This window comes from Eleutherodactylus coqui, chromosome 3 (assembly GCF_035609145.1).
Source record: "Eleutherodactylus coqui strain aEleCoq1 chromosome 3, aEleCoq1.hap1, whole genome shotgun sequence".
NCBI lineage: Eukaryota > Metazoa > Chordata > Amphibia > Anura > Eleutherodactylidae > Eleutherodactylus > Eleutherodactylus coqui.
Window position 1 is genome coordinate 65,923,375 of NC_089839.1, and position 20,734 is coordinate 65,944,108.

The following is a 20,734-nucleotide window of genomic DNA, read 5'->3' on the forward strand; positions in this document are numbered from 1 at the left end:
ATTCTGATGTCACAAGTGGATTGGACAGGTTTCTTTTCCAATTGTCTGTTTTCTTCAAGAAAAACGGTGCCATATGTATCTAACACAAGCTTATCTCCCTTCTTCATAAGCATAACATGTCCATTCAGTAGCCAAGTTATTAACAGCTCTTAAAGATAGTAACTAGACAAATTATTGATAGTTTTCAATCTACTATCGATGGCCAGAAGGTCTTCCACGATTAAAACAATCTCTCTTTTGTAGGTGGTTAAAGCTGGTCTTCTACTTGCCCTTTTTGGAGGTTGCCAAAAATACGTGGATGACAAAAACAGAATTCCGATTCGTGGAGATCCTCATATACTTGTAGTTGGAGATCCCGGACTAGGAAAAAGCCAAATGTTACAGGTATAAATGGCATTTATTCTCCTGATTTTTAAGCAGACGGCAAATAATATCGATTTTAGGATTTTTAATGAGATTTTAAACACTTGTACCTGCAGGCTGTGTGCAATGTCGCACCTCGTGGCATTTATGTATGTGGAAACACCACTACAACATCTGGGCTGACTGTGACCTTATCCAGAGACAGTGCTACAGGAGATTTTGGTTTGGAGGCCGGAGCACTTGTTTTGGGAGATCAAGGTATGACGCTTCCTCTAATATTTAATGCAGATTAATAGGTATACCTTCTATTTCTGATAAAAGTAAATCTTGGGCTGAGTTCACAACACGCCTGGTATGTACAGCTAATGTATATGCCAGGATAATCTCCCGCTGTCTATGCTGGGGACACCTATAGACTTTTATGGCCCAGTGTACGTTTGGCTAGTAATAGAGATGAGCTAGCATACACGCTAAGGGCAAATACTCGAGCGAGTATTGTCTTTTGCGAGTACCTGCCCGCTCGTCTCAAAAGATGCGGGAAGGAACGGGGGGGAGATCTCTCTCTCTCCCCCCCCTCCCCTCTCACTTCCGCAACTCGCCGCTCACCCCCACTGGCACCCGAATCTTTTGAGACGAGTGGGCAGGTACTCGCAAAAGGCAATACTTGCTCGAGTATTTGCCCTTAGCGAGTACGCTCGCTCATCTCTAGCTAGTAACATTTTCTCTACAGTATAGGAAAGCGTAATCAACTAGCGTGCAGAAGCGCAGCGGTAAATATGTTGGCATGTTTTCAGTGGTTCTACTGGCTTCTGTTCTCAGGGAGATCAGGAGTTTGTGAGTCACGTGGATGTTATATGGTTCTCTATTAATTATATGGATAATTCAGAGAACATTAAACCCTTCCGAAAAAATGATGTACATGTATGTCATAGAATGCCTTTAGTAAACTGATGTGCATGTGATCACGGTCATCGCACAAGCACAGTTGTGACTACATAATTACCATGAAAGCCCAGTGATGATTTACAACCAAGCTTCAATGCAGAGAATCAGAGATCACTTTGACCCCGACACACCCTGATGGATTGCCTGTCAGCTGAGTGTACCAAATCGTTATATAAGTGACGCAATCAGCAAATCGCAGTGTTGTGAAGTCTCCTGGTGCGGCACAACAAGTAATAAAATAACGTTTATTAAAAAAAGAGAGCTGTTCATATTTAATGGGAATTTACATAAAATGTGTTTTTATTTTAGAAATGTGTTTAAACAAACATTTAATTGTAACGACAAGTGTGGTGAACATACTGGGGAAAAAGCTCAAACTGCGGCAGGACTGCTTTTTTACAAATTGTCACAAAAAAAAGATAAAAGTTAAAATGTTCCTCCCCCACAAAATATGCTATTGTACAGAAAAAAATGAATATAAAAAGTAGAAAAGCATATTTGGCATCGCTGTAATAGTATGGAGACATAGAATAAAAGTAACAGGTTATCAATGCTGCACGATCACGGGCGTAAATTTAAAACGGCAAAAGAATGGTGGAATTGCCTCCTCCCTTCAGAAAAAGTTGGAGTTAATCAGTAAGTTATGTACCCCATACAGCTACGTCCCTAGAAAAATTAAAGTAGTTTTGTGGGACTTCGCTATTGATAACCTCAGGATAGGTTGTCAATAATTGATTAGTGAGAGTCTGCTGCTTGGGATCCCCGTCGATCAGCTAATTGAAGAGGTTGTGGCACCTAAATGAGCACTGTGAGGTCTTGTAACACCTGTTTTATCGTGTTCATTAGTCACTTGACCTGAGATCAGTTCAGTTGCATTCGAGTGAATGGGACTGAACCGCAAAACCAGGCGCAACTGTTATACAATGTATGGCACTGTGCCTGGCATGAATTAAGCGACAGCGGTGCCCACTCGAGTGCCCATCGTCGGGGTTCCAAATGGTGAATCTCCAGCTAGCAATTATTGATAACCAATCCTTTAAGAAGTATTGGCTCTCTGAATGCAGTCCTGAACACTAAAATAGGCCTGGTTCTTAAGGGGTTAAAGTTTTGTCAAAAGAATCATATCTCCAAGTCTTTATATGCTGCAAACGTCTGTTCTGTAGTCATTTCTATGCTTTTTCCCATCAGGTGTGTGTGGAATAGATGAGTTTGATAAGATGGGTAACCAGCACCAGGCTTTACTGGAAGCCATGGAACAGCAGAGCATTAGCCTTGCCAAAGCTGGCATTGTCTGCAGTTTACCAGCCCGGACCTCTATCATTGCTGCTGCCAACCCAGTGGGAGGACACTACAACAAGGGCAAGACTGTTTCAGAGAACCTCAAGTAAGTCAATGGGGTATTTTGTTGGGTTAGGGGGAAACATCGCTGTAATTTGTCATACATGCTTGACAAAACACACCGAGACAACGCGAATAAGCGATTTCTCCCTCCGTACATCGTTTTCCACTTCTAGCTGGGATGACTATAGCTGAAAATCACTTGTTTGAGTACCCTTAGTTTTACAGCTCTACTCCTGAGAAACCTCCCCACACTGATTATGTTCAGGGGTACCAGGGAGGCAAATGAAACCATGCAAGCCTATAAATCTAGATGGACGTGTATGATTTTTCCATAAAGCCGTAAGTACAATATAACCGTGTTCCCTAGTTATTGTCTGCAAGCAACGCACGGTAAGAGTGACATCTACAGGTCTACCGATGAATGGGGGCGTAAGATTATGGTCGTCGCATAGATGAACTAAAACAAACTTCTCTGGTTCTACAATGATGATTGGTTTGCTGGATGTAAACCATCGCATAATACTTTAGTTTTAAGTTGTACACTGCCCACTTGTAGGGCTGCCCTGCTTGTCCTGAGAGAAGGCCATTGCTTCACAGCATATTGCCCACTCTTGACTTGGCAAAGGTTTGCTGCTTCAGAGACTCATTGGAAGTACCTTCCGGGGATCTGGCAAAGCAGATAATACCTGTATTATACACTTTATATGCACTTTTTTATGCCTATTAAATAATTTTTCATCTATCCGCAGGGTAGCGAATACAGTTGCCATCAAATTTATTCCACCTCCATTGCAATTTGCAGTTATTTGCCAAATCTACAAACTTTCACACAAAAAAAGAATCACACAAGAACAAATTAAAGGGAATTTCTGGTACTGTTAGTGGAGGTGACGGGGAGCCGGGGAATGTATTTTTTATACTCGCCTGCTTTCTGGTTCCCACATTGGCCACCGCTGAAGTCTTCACACTGGATTAAAATCTGACTCTTTTCAGAGTCCTATGCACGAGTTCTCCCATAGACTTGGAACCCCCATAGACTCTGGTGCATGGACTTCAGCAGCAGGCACCGCAGGAAGTAGCTGAGTATAAAAAATAGAGCACCTAGATCGCTGTCGCCTAACCATTAGTTAGCTTTTGCTATAATGCTCTTCTGCAAACGTTGATGGATAGCCAGACACCAGCTTCTGAGAGACCCTCCTGAGAAATCTTAGTTTTTTTGCAAACTGCTGAAAAATTTGTAAATTTGGCAAATAAATCTAATTTGCAAAGGGGGTTAAATAATTTTGATTACATTTGAGAATGTATGATCGCTTGTAGTCTGACTACAGGGACTTCCATGGATCACAAGAACTGCACACCTCCTGGTTCCCCAGGTGAATGGAGTGGTGGTCACGAATTTGCAGTGCTGCTCCATTCATTCAGGGAACTAGGGCAGAAAAGTTCCCGTGATCCCCGAGGGTCCTGGCAGCAATCATATATTTATAACCTATGTTGTGGATAGGTGGTAAATAGTTTTGGTGGGATAAAGGGTTTTCCAGGAAAATATTATTGATGACCTGTCTTCAGGATGGTTGATTGACTGAGGTCTGCCACTCGGGACCCCGGCTGATCAGCTGACTGGGCACCCATTGTCAGCACCAAAATACATGGGTCAGAGCAGAATCTACTGCTCCACTCTCAGTGTAGGCACAGCTTCCATTGATTTTAATGAGATTTGACCTGCAGATTCTGCTCTGACCCCTGTGTAATTTGGCGCTGACAGTGGGCACCTAATAAGCTAATTGGCCAGGTTCCCATACGGTGGACCCCAGCCAATCAACTATTGATGACTTATGCTGAAGGTAGGTCATCAATAATAATTTCCTGGAAAATCCCTTTAACCCCTTAGTGACTGGCCTATCATGTTTTTACGTGCTGCAGCTGACGATCTCCCTCCATACAACGTGGGTGCTGGCTGTATCCTACAGCCGCCCAGCAACAGCTCTGGTAAGCCGCGGAGCCCATCAAAGCTGTTAATCTTTTAAATTCCGCTGACAATTCTGATAGTGGCATTTAATACCCCCGATGAGATCGCAGCGAGCCGTGCGGGTGTCATGACAGTTGGGGGCCTTCTGAAAGGCCCCAGGGCTGTCATGGCAGAATGCCTATCTAGCTGTGCCCCTGGAGTGGCTTGATAGACTGTCCGCTCGATCGTAGTATGATGTAATGCTATGGTAATACATCATACTGCAGGAGTGATCAAAGCATCACAAGTTGTTGTCCCCCGCTGGGGACTAAAAGAAGTAAAAAAAGTAAAAATAAGATCAATAAAGTTTTACTAATTATTTAAAAAAAAGTAATAAAAGTTTAACCCCCCCCCATGCTTTTTGCCATATTTCTAATAAAAGAATCTAAATAATAAAAAAAACATACATATTTGGTATCGCTGCATCCGTAAAAGTCTTATTTATCAAAATAATGCATTATTTACCTCGCACGTCTAACGTCCCCCCCCCCCAAAAAAAAGAGCGCCAGAAATGCGCCTTTTTCATTACCCTGTCCCCAAGAAAAAATGCAATAAAAAGCAATCAAAAAGTCATATGTATTCCAGAATGGTACCAACACAAACTACAGGACATCCTGCAAACAATGAGCCCTCATACAGCTATGTCAATGGATAAATAAAGGCGTTACGATTTTTTTAAAGGGGGGAGGAAAAAACTAAAAAAAGCTTTGTCACTAAGGGGTTAACTTCCTCTAAAGGCAGAAGGATTCCTGTTCCTGATCAGGCACCGGAGTGTGCTCTATGCCTCTATGGCGCAGAAAGACCAAACTGTATAATATTCTTGTAGAAAATGTCTAATGAACCGTAAAGTGATCACACTGTATGTGCAAACCACAATTAATATGTTGTTGTTTCACCTTACAGAATGGGAAGTGCTTTACTGTCACGCTTTGACTTGGTGTTCATCCTGCTTGATACCCCTAACGAAGACCACGACCATTTACTGTCAGAACATGTCATGGCCATGAGGGCTGGGTCAAAGCAGGTCACGAGCAGCGCCAATGTAACCCGTGCGGGGACACAGGACTCCAACATCTCTGTCCTCGAGGTCACTTCTGACAGGCCTTTAAAGGAGAGATTAAAGGTACTGCTAATTACTACTGTTATATCATATCCAGTAATTTGGACATTTTCACCCCATGTTTATAAGTCCTAAATATAGTGTAAGAGAATAAAGAGCTGGTTTGGTTTCTGCCAGGTCCGGCCCGGGGAACATATTGATGCCATTCCACACCAGCTGTTACGAAAATATATTGGTTATGCCAGACAGTATGTGCAGCCCAAACTGTCCCAGGATGCGGCTCAGGTCCTCCAGAACTTCTACCTGGAGCTCCGGAGACAGAACCAGGGTGCGGACGGCACTCCCATAACCACCAGACAACTGGAGTCCTTAATACGTTTAACGGAGGTACTGAACGTCTGTATGCAGCAAGCAAACAATGTGCTCCATGAACCCAGACATGAACCACATACGCCAGGGGTCCCCAACTCCAGTCCTCAGGGACCACCAACAGGTCATGTTTTCAGGATCTTCTATAGTAGGAACCCCTGTGGCAATGTCTGAGGCACCGACAATAATGACATCACCTGTGCAACACTGAGGAAATCCTGAAAACATGACCTGTTGGCGGTCCCTGAGGACTGGAGTTGGGGAACACTGACATACACCGTTACTTTTAATGTGATCTGCAGCAGTGTGTATATTCTATAAGGCCGCAGCACATATAGGTAATAATATCAAATATCAGAGGCACGGTTCGCATAGAAAATCAGAAATATTGGACAATCCAAAGACTTCCAAAACAACTTATTGTACGAGTTCTAAGGAAAGAATTGATAATATAATTATTTACTAAAACGGACAAGTCATCTCTTTAACCCCTTCCTGATGTGCACCGTACACGCCGGGTGTCAGTGTATGGAGTGGGCTCAGGAGCAGAGCCCACTCCATACATGGTGAGTGTCTGTCAACTTTGACAGCTGACATCTTGCCAATATCGCCAATCGCAACTGTTAACCCTCTAAATTCTGCTATCAATTCTGATGGTGGCATTTAAAAGGGTTGTACCACAACAGCAAGTTATTCCCCATCCACAGGATAAGGGATAACTTGTTGATCGGTGGGGGTCTCACTGCTGAGACCCCCGCTAATCTCAAAAATGGGGTTCCCATGTTACCTTTCTACCTCACTGCAAGGTTACTGCCCCCAACTTCACACTGTAAGGAGGAGACTGGATGGAGCGCAAGCGCACTAGTGCTCCACTCTCTTTCAGTGAGACTCTGGAGATAGCTGAGTGGCACCTGCTCCGCTATTTCTGTCAGCCCTATAGAAATGAATGGAGCACTGACCGTGCATGCGCAGCCAGCACTCCATTCACAATGATGTCACTACGGGGGAGAAGTGACCCTCCCCCAAAGTGACAGGCAGAGCAGAACACGTAAGTCAATGGTCAAACCCCCACCAATTAGCAAGGTATACCCCCACCAATTCTGGTACATCCCCTTTAATTGTCTCTATTGGAACTCGGGTGTCCCGGACACTTCCTTGTGTGGTGAGATCCGGGTGCCATGTCAGGGTGACTTTTGAAGGCCCCTGGGGCTGGCATGGATTATTGCCTACGAAGACATGCCTGTGGCACATCTTAATAGAATGCTGGGAAAAAAAGCCAGTATATGCAATACTATGATATTGTATTATACCGTATAAGCGATGCAACTATCAAGTTTAAGACCCCTAAGGGGACTAAAAACCTGTAAAAAATTGGCAAAATAAAGATTTTTTTGATGGGGAAAAGAATAAAATTTCCTAGCGGCTCAAAAAAGAGCCTTTTCTTTAGTCCTAGCATCACAAAGAAGTGAAAAATTGCTGCTTCTGTAAAAATCCTATCTTTTAAAATATCGCTTTATTAATCCCACACAATGCCAGAATTTTTTGTCACCCTTTTTTTTCTGGAAAAAAAAAAAAGAATAAAAAGGGAACAAGAGGTCGTATTTTCTCCAAAATGGATCAGCCCACAAAAAACGAGCCCTCACACAATCCCATCGACGGGAAAATAAAGTCATGGGGCTCAAAAAATGGCAACAGAAAGCAATCTTTTAACAAAAGTGTTTTATTTTTTCAAGTAGTCATAACTTAATAAGCTATATAAATTTAGTATGGCTGTACATTTACTGACCCACAGAATAAAGATAGCACATCATTTTTACTGCACCTTGAATGCCTGCAAAAGCAACCCCCCCCCCAAAAAAAAAATCTCTCAGTTTTTTTTCCCATTTCACCCTACTTAGAAAAGTTTTTCAATATATGATATGGCCGAATAAATTGTAGCATTAAAAAATACAATTCCTGAAAAAAACAAGCCCTCATGTAGCTAAGTTGCCATAAAAGTAAAAAAAAATTTTTTTTGAAAGTGGGATGGAAAATAGAAATGAGAAAAACAAAAAGGGCTGCAGTAGGAAGGGGTTAAATGTCTCAAAAAGTCAATCCTTTTAAACTAACTACTATTATATGATGTATTTTGAAAGTTAAAACAGTCCTGTGTTGTACCCAGGCCCGGGCAAAACTAGAGCTGAGGGAGGAGGCCACCAGAGGAGACGCTGAGGACGTCGTCCAGATAATGAAGTACAGGTAATCAAGTCCCAAAACGCCAACTTCTGCATCGGTGATTTACAGATTTCATCAGTTCAGTTAAATGCAAACTTTTTTTTCCGTCGTTGTCGTTGCTCAGAACCTTCTACATGGGTGTAATGGAGGCAGTGTGCTAAGGAATCCAAGCAACTGGGACTTCGGTCCGTTTATTCCCAGTGGCGCATCGTCACATGGCATATGTAAATTTGGTACGACTTGGCTGTGCGTCCGCTTCCTCACCCAATTATTTGTTTCTTTAATACGGCAAGTCACACGGCAGAAAAGTTGCACCTACTGCCCACTGAAATGGTGCAACTCTAGTGCTATCAAAATTGCATTCTTTGGTTACATCCATGTGGAAACCAGGTGTTTATATGCAGTTTACCCCTCCTGGTGTCATGCCACGCAAGGGAAAGGGACGCACAGACCTTTTAAAGAAATACTCCAAGGGCCTCATGTACACGGGAGGTCTGGATTCCGGCAACGGCGTACCTGTCATCTTCTTCGGCGGCGGCCGTACGGGACCTATCTTCTTTCGGCTTCTCCTTATTGTGGATGGTCCATGCGGCTCGTTGTCGGACTTGTGCAGGAATCCGCTGCCCATTCGCAGTGTCAACGGATGGCTTTCACTGACTTCAATGGAAGCTGTTTGTGCGGGAACTGCAGGAAAATGAAGCCTTCTGTGATTTTTCATCCGCAAGTGGAAACCGGAATTGGTTTTCGCTCGTGTGCATGAAGAATCGTTTTTCCATAGCATGCTATGGAGGGTTATTGCTGTGAACCCGGAGGCGGACGCTAGCCCAGGATTCTCCAACAAAAATTCCGCCCATGTGCATAAGGCCTTTACGTGAGCATATTAGTTAAAACGTTGCAAATTTGGGACATTTTCCGTACAGACGATAAATATTCTCATTTACATAAGTTGTTAAACATGTTGTCTCATCACAGGTGGTGGCCTGTCTCTAGGATGTGCCCCCCCATCAATTGATAGAGTAAAGAGGTGGTGGTGCTAGGAAAGCACGGTGTCCAGGCAATCATATGGTCACCATTGAGTATTATAGACTAACCTAGATTATAATGGACACTTTCCTAACTACCTACGAAGCAAGATTATGTCTAGGCGGCACAATATTAAAAGCGATTGGTTGGATTGTAAAATCTACGGGCACCTTTGGTGGGCACTTTTTAAAAACTTAAAGGCATATATTAGAGCCTTGTTTGGCGCAGAGTGTTAAGGCAGCAGAAATGCATTCTAAGCTCTCACTCACGAGCTGAAGGTTTGCGGGTTCAATTCCTGCATGGTTCAGGTAGCCGGCTCAAGGTTGGCCCAGCTTTGCATCCATCTGTAGTTGGTAAAATGAGAACCCAGCTTGGTGGGGGGTTATAAATAAACTACCTGAAAGTGCTGCAAAATAATTTGACGCTATACAAATTACAAGATTTGTTTTTTTAAATGAAAATCATTTATGCAATAGGGTTCCCATACAAGGGCAGGTATGGACACCATGTCTCACAGTATGCGGACAGACTAATTCCTATATGGAGGAGCATCGCGCAGGTGCATGATAGTGATGAATAGCAATTCGCACACCTACCACATATTGGGGGGAGCGGCTGCTTAGTATTACACATAGATAAGGCATACAAAGGGTGCCAGTCCCACTGATATGTGTAGTGCACCACGGTGGCTCATGGTCCATTTACACAGGGCGAGCTGTCGGGCAGATAATGATGCTTGCTCCTGTGCTGTTAAGAGCGAGTATCGTTGGCATCGCTCACAGTGCTGCCGGAATAGAGGTAGAGCCGGCCAGAGAGCGTGTTCCCCCAAATGCCTCAATTCATAGTAAGCAGACAGTCGTTCAGTCGCTACATGCATTAACACGGGACGACTATTGTTCAGATTCCGGCTGGAGCTTTAGGATTCCGATTGAATGACGAATGATAATTAGTTCGCTTCTTGTTCTTTACTCATTTTTATGCAGGCATACAAATAATCGTTCGCTCGTCGCTGTGTGAACAGCGATCATTTAGTCGTTCACATTTACTGGCGCAGTGAATGTCAACAATTTGTGAACACCATTGCGAACGATGTATCTGCCGGTACAAATGGGTTGCACGAGCGAACTCTGACCTTCACTCGTGCGAACAGTTTATTGCTCTGTGTAAAAGGAGTCTTCCAACCTAGGATGCGCTCTCTACAGCTGCCCTTGTATTTCATATCGGTATACCAGTAAGTATGGCCTCCTTCTGTCATTTGCATGCAGTAAGTTGCATCAAAGTATATTATTGCTGTGGTCCTACATTTGCGGATAAGAAGTTCAAGAGAGAAGAGATAAGCGCTGAAAACCAAAGTTTTTCATTTAAACCCCATTGTGATGATTTTCAGCCCTAAATACACGCATTTATATAAAGACAATGCTTCCGAAAGCCTGGAGAGAATTGTCATTGTATATTTAAAGTTTCAGTTATTTGTTTCATGTGTTACGCACTCCTTAGTACGAAACACGGGACACAGCAGATTTACAGATTTTGTCTAATTAGACAGTGCAAACTTCGCCAGTCTTTAAATGTTCCAGATTTATCACAGTGATGCATCTGGCGTATCTTTAGGCCGAATGCACACAGCCGGGTCGGATTCCGATTGCGAGATCTCGCAGAGGAATCAGACCCTGTGCCCCGGCAGTGACACCGCATACCTGTCATGTTGGCTTCTCTCTTCTCTGCGGATGTGCCACCGCATGTGCAGTGCAGAGAATGACGAGCCAGTAATGATGCGGATCTGCAGTGACCTGTCGTAGGACGGACGGCTTCCATTGACTGCAATGGAAGCTGTCCGTGTGAGGCTCGCACTAGAATAAGACATGCTGTTATCTCTCCTCGTAGTTGACTTCCGCTCGTGGGCATGGAAAAGCATTTTGCAAAGCATGTCTATGGGCAGTATTTGCTACGGAATCCAGATGCGAACGCTCACTCTGGATCCCGCAGTGAAAATACACCCGTGTGCATTGGGCCTTAGACTGTCCAGTGTCTGACTGGAATCAGGCATTGGCAGCAGTGGCATCCGTGCATACCTGCTTTCTTGATCTTTATCTGTACTGTGGATGGTCCGCATGGCTTGCCGTCGGACATGCGCACTACAGATTCTTTACAAATTTTTTTTTTTTAACTCCTGCTTTTCCAGTGGAATCCACGGCCTTGTGGACGGCAACGGGTCAGTCGGCTTCCATTTACTTCAATGGAAGCTGTCCGTGCGAACACAGCAGGAAAATGAAGCATGCCATGATTTTTCATCCATGAGTGTAAACCCCAAAAACACTCAATAAACGTATTGCAAACTATGTAAGATCGTTTTGTGGTGCAATTTGTGCCAAAAAAACCTAATTTTTTTCAATAGTAAATGTGGCCCACTGTGTTCATGGAGAAGCTGGGGAGATGAGACGGAGCTTGCTGGCTCACATGGAGGAAAGCTGGGCAGATGTCTCCTTCCCTTGGGGGATTTCAGAATCAGCACTAGTATTGCTGTGCAGTTTTATAGTTGACCTCAGAGAGCAAATGTCCTTTTACTACACGTTCCTCTGACAGCTGTTCACACGACAGTCGGACCGGGTAAAGGGACCAACAATCAGCCCATGTCATCAGCTGATTGCTGATCCGTGTGAACCAGGAGACGTACAGACGGCTTACGGGGATGAATTATTGTAGTAATCATCGTTCGTCCCCAAAAGCTGATTCGGCCCGTGTCAAAGAAGATTGAACAAGCGCCGATTGTCAGGCGTGTTGATTGGCAGCCATTACATTGGGTTGAAAACTCGACTTGTCTAAAAAAAAAACAAAAAAAAGCGTAATCGCCTCCTACATTTCTATTGTCCTTTTCTTTAATAGGATTGTACCAAGATTACAAGTTATCTCTTATCCATAGAATAGGGAATAACTTTCTGATCTCTGGGGTCTCACTTCTGAGACCCTTGCCAATCTCAAGATTGGGAGTCCCGTGTCCCCCATCCTCCTCACTGCGGGATTACTGCACCCCCCCACTTGGAGGAGGGGTGCAGTAATCCCCACCACCACCAGTGAGGAGGAACTTGAACAGAATTCTGGTCGTACAAGCACACCAGCAGACCAGTCACTATCTACAAGCTGGACCCGCTCAGGTATTTCCGTCAGTCCTATTGAAATGAATGGAGTGCTGACCGCACATGCCTGGCATCACTGTAAACGGAAGTAAGCAGAAAACCAGCCCCCACAATGACAGGCAGAACGGGACACAGGGGCCCTGTTTTGGAGATCAGTGGAGGGGTCTCAGCAGTGATTGCAATCTCGGTACAACCCCTTTAACTATAGAGATTTGGAGATTGTAGAATTGGGTTGCTTTGGGGCTCTGACAACCATTGTTTTTGTCCCCTGTAGTTTACTTGGAACATACTCAGATGAGTTTGGGAAATTGGACTTCAACAGGTCTCAGCACGGCTCTGGAATGAGCAATCGATCACAAGCCAAGAAGTTTGTTTCCGCCCTTAACAGAATTGCAGAGAGAACCTACAATAACCTATTCGAGTATCAACAACTCCGGCAGATTGCAAGGGAGATGCAGATGCAGGTAGGGCGACACATGAGCTTGTCCTCCAAACCTGCTCATTACCGGAAATGAAAAGTCCTTAAGATCTCTACTTCTGTTGAGTTGATATCTAACAAGACAAGAGGATGTCTCGCTACATAACTAGACAGGCCTGCCCTTCCCGATCAGTATCCCCTAGTATTTAAAGGGACAGTACAGTGACTTTTTTTTAAATTCATTCATTATGTAGCTTTCCCCCGTATACACAAGAGCTATGGTTTTCTTGGTTAGTTATTTTTTTCTGTCTGAATCCTCTAGCCGCTTTCTTCTCAAATGGTCATGTGATCTCAATTCTGACCAGCTCAGAGCTACTTGGGGTTTATGGAATCATTTTGTAGTCAGTTTCTCAGTCTGTGTGATGCTATGGCATGGATTTACCACCGAAATTGCCTAGAGGGGGACTCAGACCCTCCTGTCGCAGTTACTGGTGATGATCACACAGCTTCTGTCGCACAGTCATAATAGAGGAGATCACAGCTCATCCTACTGACTGTATACTTATGGTCTGCAGAAGGTAATGATAACTAAACTGTCCCCCAAGCAGACAAATATATTATAGCCTCACCTACTGCTGTGCTGATGCATCATGGGATTGATTGAAAGTGAAAGTAAAAAAAAATCTCAAGATGGTGCCTGATAAGCATCAGGCAGGCATGTAAGTGGCTGCAATATGCAGCAGAGACCTCCAATCAGGTGAGGGGGAAAATGTGGTTTTCGCCAAAGTGGCCCTTTAACCCCTTCCCGCTCCATGACGTAGCGGTATGTCATGGAGCGGCGGGGCATGTATGAAGAGAGGTTGCGTGGCAACCTCTCTTCATACAGTGCGGGTGTCAGCTGTTTATAATAGCTGACACCCGCGGGCAATAGCCGCTATCGGTTGATTAATTCTGACAGCGGCATTTGGTCCTGCACAGCGCCCCCGCGGTGAGATCGGGGGAGCCGTGCAGGTGTCATGGCAGCCGGGGGCCTAATGAAAGGGCCCAGGGCTGCCTTACCAGACTGCCTATCAAGCCAGCCCCGTCGGGTGGTTTGATAGACTGTCTGTTAAATTGCAGTATGACGTAATGCTATAGCATTACGTCATACTGCAGGAGCGATCAAAGTATCGCATGTTAAAGTCCCCCAGGGAGACTTCAATGTAAAGTAAAAAAAAAATAATTTATAAAAGTTTAAATCACCCCCCTTTTGCCATATCTATTATTAAAAAATCTAAATCATAAAATAAAAATATGTATTTGATATCGCCGCGTCCGTAAAAGTCCGATCTATCAAAGTAGTGCATTATTTTTCCTGCACGGTGAACGTCGTCCAAAAAAATAAATAAAGAACGACAGAAATGCACTTTTTCAGTCACCCTGTCTCCCAGAAAAAGCGCAATAAAAAGCGATCAAAAAGTCGTATGTATTCCAAATTGATACTATCGGAAACTACAGGACATCCCGCAAAAAATGAGCCATCGCTGAACTACGTCGACGGAAAAATAAAGAAGTTATTGTGCGCACAAAATGACCGCAGAAAATAATTGAAAAAAATTAAATGTCTTTGAAAAAAAAAGAGGAGTATAGTAGGAAAAAAACTATACAAGTCTGGTATCGTAGCAATCGTACCGACCCGTAGAATATGTCGTTTTTGTTGCCGTTTGTGCGCCGTAGAAACAAGATGCACTAAAAGATGGCGAAATGGCGTTTTTTTTTTCATTTTACTCCACTTAGAATTTTTTAAAAGTTTTTCGGTACATTATATGGTACTTTAAATAGCACCATTGAAAAATACAACTCGTCCCGCAAAAAACAAGCCCTCATACAGCGACGCCGATGGATAAATAAAGGAGTTACGATTTTTTTTGAAGGGTGGAGGAAAAAACGGAAATGGAAAAAGAAAAAGGGGCCGCCTCATTAAGGGGTTAAAGGACCAACATCTTAAAAAACATTTTGATTTAAATCTATATAAAATGTTCAGTATCTTTAAATATGTATCTACACGTCAGCTCGTTAATTTCAATACAACACTCAAATCGTCAATATTTTGGTAATGAACAAAGGAAGCTACTGTAGTTGGTGGTGAATCTGGATTTATGTAGACAAATGAACATGTTTTGTACTCCTTAGGCTGCCTGGCCACGGGCGTTGCGGTATCCCGCGGGGGATCTCCGCCGTCCGGGAGCAGGAGCCGGCAGATAGATCTCCGTTGTCAGATAGATAGGCTGACCGCGGAGAGTCACGGCAATTCGCAGCATGCTATGAATTGACGTCCGCGAGCGGAGAATCACAGTGATATATGTTGAGAGGCGGAGCTCCTGGGGGTCGCAGGGACGTCGCCAACATTGGTGTTTATCACTCAGTTTCTCTTCTTTGTTTCCTCTCAGGTTGCTGACTTTGAAAGTTTTGTGGGGTCCCTGAATGACCAGGGGTATCTTCTAAAGAAAGGACCTAGAGTCTACCAGCTGCAGACCACGTAGGACGTCTCAGGAGGGCTCCGTGGTCGCTACGTAATCAGAATCCGCTCTAATGTAATGTTTCTAAATTCTCTTGTATTTGTATAGTGATGTTCAGTATTAAAAGCACATGGTGTACAATTAGAGATGAGCTAGTATACTCACTAAGGCACATTACTCAAGCGAGTAGTGCCTTAGCCAAGTATCTCGCCGCTCGTCTCTAAAAATTCGGGAACCAGCGCGGGTGACAGGTGGGTTGCGGGGGGGGAGAGAGGGAGAGAGAGATCTCCCCTCCGTTCCTCCCCACTCTCCCCCGTCGCTCCCCGCCCCCGCCGGCCCCCGAATCTTTAGAGACGAGCGGGGAGATACTCGGCTAAGGCACAACTCACTCGAGTAATGTGCCTTAGCGAGTATACTCGCTCATCTCTATGTACAAAGCCTCTGCAGTAACGTCTATTAAAGTGACCCTCCAGTTCTGTCTCGGGACTGGAGGAGCAGCGGGTTTATTACCTGCCGCTGTTCTCCTCTGCCGCCCCTCTTATCTAATCATTTCGGGGCCCTGTTTTCAGCTGTCCAAGATGGTTGCAGTAATTTTCTATTTAATGCACACTGTGCACTGATCTCTGATTGGGCGGCACTGATCACATGAGCAGCTCTGACCACTTAGGGAACAAGTAGTAGACCAACACACTGTGGGGAAGAAAGAGGTAATCTGAAGATTGCATGGGCTATCTTGAACACCCCAAATCAGGACACTGAACCGATGGATCAGAGAGAACAACAACTTTTAAAAACCCCTCCCCCGCCACCCCCTCTGGTGCCGGAGCGTTGCTTTAAGTATTTGAAACTGAATGGAAAATACAGTATACATGATGAACTTACCAATGAGACGTTCATGGCAAACAATCCTGAGGCCCGAGTCACGTGGCTGTATGCGTATTTGCATCGCGTTTTTGTACGTCATGCTGTGCTTTTGTGTGTGCAAAGAAAACGCACGCACTGAAGCTCTCGGCCATTAAAATGACCAATTAGTTAATGAGTTCAAAATGTGTTCTTTTGCTGCGCAAATGTACAGGAAAATAGAGTTGCCACATTTTCGTTTGCGCACGCAAAATGCGCACCTGTGGATGAACCCATTGAAATCAATGGGTTCTATTGTCTGCATACTGTGCGCGCCTTGTTGACCCGGCCAATTGCACCGCAGATTCGAGGTTGTAGCTATGCCGATTCTGCATCTAATCCACCCCGGAATCCACATCATAGAGTGTCCCATTCATCTGGATGAGAACCTACGCCGGAGTCTATATGGTGCAGATTTTGCCGTAAAAGGATTTCGTGAAAAAATGTATTACCCGGTATTTTGTGTATATTTCACTTTGTAGAGGGCGTTGGGGCTGTATATTGTTGTATTAAAGAACAAAGGGTGCGTTTATTTCACAATTGTTCTCAATATTAAAAGAAATCCATGGCATCATTTTGGTAGTGTAACTACCATCTTTCCCTGAAAATAAGCCCTACCCCGATTTTTCGGGGAGGGTTGAAATATAAGCCCTACTCCAAAAATAAGCCCTAGCTACACAACATTAAAAAAAAAAAAAGACTCGTGCAGGTCCCTCCCGTTGCTCTGGAGGTCCGCTGGGTTCCCATAGTCCTTGGAGCTCATACAACATCCCTTTCAGGTGACTGGATTTATAAATCCCGCCTCCAGGAAGCAATGGTTGCGATTGGCCCGTGCTCAGCCATTCACAGCCATCGATGTGTGGGGAAGGGATTTTTTAATTAACTGAGCCGCGGCCATCGCTCACCGCTGCTCAGCCGATTCAAAATAAGACATCCCCTGTAAATAAGCCCCCACACATCTTTTGGGGCTAAAATTAGAATAAGACGCTGTCTTATTTTTGGTGAAACAGGGTAGCTGTATTGTGGGACCTGGTGATGATAACACTACTTTTATTACCTTTAATAGATGTTCCAATCCAGAAATCTCCGTGTTGACACTCTTCATACACAGTATGAGGGGCAGCTGAAGCGTCTGATGGGGTCTTCACCTCTCCCTTCTTCTAGGCACACTTACCAGAGTCGTTATCGACTTGGGCTGCTGAAGATGTCCTGCATGTCAAGTATTCTGCGCCTCGTGCCGCACTAAGGAATCCGGTGCATGCACAGTGACCTCATTTCTGACATTACCGCCCAAAAGACAGTGACTGTGCATGCTGTGGATCCCTTAATGTGGTGCAGGCAAATAATACTTGAAATGCAAGACATCTTCAGCAGCCTTGAGACATCAATCAAGATATCACTGGGCATGTTTAAAGGAGTTGTCTAGCTCTAAACTATTGATAGCTCATCTTTAGGATTGGCCTTCAATAGTAGTAGATCAGCAGGGGTCTGCCACCGGGGACCCTCACCAATCAGCTGTTTGCTGGGCCAGTGTGATTGTACACGCGACCGATTTTTGCATGAATCAGACAGCTCCATTCCCACTGCAAGGGTCAGGGTTGGTATTACAGGCAAAGTTTCCATTGATGTGAATAGGAGCTTGGCCTCTAATATAAAGGCTGGCCATTTTTTATACACTCCTGCTGGTATTTCCCTCCATTCATCCTGCAAATTGCTGGTGAGTTCTCTTAAAGAAGATGGACACTGTTCATATTTCCTGTTCCAACATTCCAGTTCGTTTGAGATGTGACATAGGGTTCAGGTCGGGACTCTGTACAAGCCAGTCTAATCATGGAACATCCATATCATCAAACCATTGTAAAACATTGTTGGATGTGTGACAAGGCACGTTGTCCTTTAGGGAGTATTGCTCCACATTCCCAGAGTATTACCACATTGTCAGCAGCACATTATTGGCTAGGATGTCAAGTACACCTCCATTGTCATGGCTCTTGTCACTACAGCCAATGGACCAAGACCGTGCCACGTAAAACATTCCCATGCCATAGGGGAACCTCCGCCATACTTAACTGTTGGCACAACACACTCAGGCAGAAGATGTTCCCCGGGCTCCTCCACACTCGGGTACAGCCTTCTGATTTGAAGATGGAGTAGTGGGATTCATCACTCCATAGAACGTTCTTCAATTGCTCAACCGACCAATGACAACGCTCCTTGCACTATTACAGACTGGCGATGCATTGTGCTTTGTGATGGATGGCTTATGTCCAGTGGCATAACCCGTATATCTAATGGCGTGCAGTTTTTGCCACAAACTATGTCTAACACCTCCAAGGTCTGCATCTTATGTGGCATGGTTCAGGACACGTGACCTGCTAATAAGACACGATCCATTCTGCTGACTATATTTTTGATAGGATAGTGTACACACACATATCAGTTGCAGTACCGCTTACCCACAGTAGATGGCACTTCTCTCCCAATCCCCTGTTCAGGTAAAAATATATTGAAGAGAAGAAGAGGGTTGTGGCTGTCCATGATGGAGGATATTACACAAAGCTTGCACAAAGGTGGGACACTTTGTGATTGTATTAGAAGAAGCCATGCACGGCCAGTCGGGTCCATTCAGGGACCTCCTTGCTGTCTGCCTACATTACCGCTGCTCACCCTGAGACACATTCATGTCTCCAGGGTGGGCCAAAAGGCTGGAGACACCTGAAGAAATAGAAACCAGTGGGTGGGAATGCCAGCCTGTGTGTGGCATGTAGCTCAAGGGAAAGGGGCAAATCTGAGAGGGGTGGTGGTCATTTTGAAAGCCGCGAGCTTGGAACCAAGTTGATATTTTCAAAAGGGGGGGTACATGTGACATAAGTACCTGATAGAGAATTCAATGAGGAATCTAAATCTGTCGTGTACCTTTATTCCTGCCAAGGTTATAACACTTGTTCTGTGATATTGATCACGATGATCCCCTGCAGAATGTGCTTCCCGTTATTTTGAATTGCCAAGGCTCTCCTCTTCCTCCATTCACGGTGAGAACAACACTGCAGCAGAAATGGTGGCATAGGCGTCCAGGATCCGCTGTTACACGTGCGCCACACCATTATCACTGCGTAAACCCTGGACCTGGCATCACCCCACAGGTAGACGTCCAGAGGGGTGAGATCCAGCAAATGCTGGGGCCGCTCCACTGGGGTACCACACTCACTCCACTTCCTTGGTAGCTGCTGATCCAAAAACTCAGACATCACATCCATAATGTGGGTAATGGGGGGCGCCATCCTGCTGGCAGAACACCGGGAAGGTGCCATCTTTGTTGCACCTTGTCATGTAATAATTGCAGATATTTGGCAGCAGTAAAGTTACCATTGATGAAAAATGGCCCCACTATCTTCGTACCCCACACACTGCGCTACAACTTTCTGTGCGCCAACCATCTTGGAGGGATCTGCTCAGTGTGGGTTTGTGTCGGATGCGTAGAAAAGGTTTTCCTTGTTCACGTAGGTGTTTGCTACCGTCTCTGTGAAATGTGGGTCCTCCTGCAGTTGCTGCGACCTCCATACAAGGTGATCAGGATCATCCTCATTGATTTGATACTGCAACTCAGCAACTGGATCTTGGGTGTAGCCAGTACCTGCCCCGTGGTTCGACTTGCCCCGCTCTCCAGTGACATGTGTCGGTGCTCTGATGTGGGCGCTCTTGCAGAGATTTGCCAAGACTGCCATTGCTATTGCTTCACCTATGGCAGTTTTGGTATGTCCACTTTTTGGCAGGTCCATCACAGAACCTATTTGCCAACTGTGCCATGGCGGATGGGTGATCTGTTAGGGTGTCGACTGTTGAGATCCACTGCCAGGACTCCTGCGCTTCCCGGAGATCGGCACAAGCTCGGTCCTCCTTGCGTGTTAATCTCACAGCCATCTCTGTGTCTGACAGAGTAACTCGATAGTAAGGGCTTGTTCACATGGGCGGCAAAGGCACGCAGAAATTAGCCGCGCAAAAATATAGCGCGAATGGACAACTTTAACGCGCTGAAGTCCTGAGCTGTATCAGCGTTGAAAAAACACTGATGAGCAATGGGAAAAATGTGCTGGGACAAGAGAGATTGCGGCAGCAGCCTGAAGGACCTCTGAACAGCACTTTTTAAATGTCCCACTGGGGGTTCCTTTCATCACAGGGATGAGGGGACTCCCTTCATGTCAGGCGGCTGCTGGGGTTTTCCTGCAGGGGAGAAAGAGGAATTCCCTCGTTGTGGGGAGAGAGGGGTTCCCCTGCAGGTGAGATGGAGGAATTGCTCTACTGCAGGGGAATCCTTCTCTCCCCAGTACGGGGAATTCCTCCATCTCCCCTGCAGGGGAAGCCCTTATTTCCACGTTTCCTGGGTATTCCTTCAGCCCGGCAGAGAAGAAGGGGGTTCCCTGGGGACTTTTCTGGGCAAATACTATCTTCAGGATAAATCATCAA

General features: G+C 45.0%; 1 protein-coding gene across 2 annotated transcripts in view; it reads left to right on the forward strand.

The window, feature by feature from the left end:
* MCM8 (minichromosome maintenance 8 homologous recombination repair factor) overlaps positions 1–15,521 on the forward strand; it is a 52,325-nt gene extending 36,804 nt beyond the window's left edge. For both annotated transcript variants that reach the window (XM_066595676.1, XM_066595677.1), the window contains 8 exons: positions 244–384; positions 480–621; positions 2,497–2,692; positions 5,558–5,777; positions 5,892–6,101; positions 8,245–8,321; positions 12,729–12,918; positions 15,302–15,521. In XM_066595676.1, the coding sequence (XP_066451773.1) occupies positions 244–384; positions 480–621; positions 2,497–2,692; positions 5,558–5,777; positions 5,892–6,101; positions 8,245–8,321; positions 12,729–12,918; positions 15,302–15,394 (1,269 nt within the window). In that variant the 3' untranslated portion in view covers positions 15,395–15,521. The remainder of the gene's footprint in view (positions 1–243; positions 385–479; positions 622–2,496; positions 2,693–5,557; positions 5,778–5,891; positions 6,102–8,244; positions 8,322–12,728; positions 12,919–15,301) is intronic.
* Positions 15,522–20,734: the final 5,213 nt, after the last annotated feature.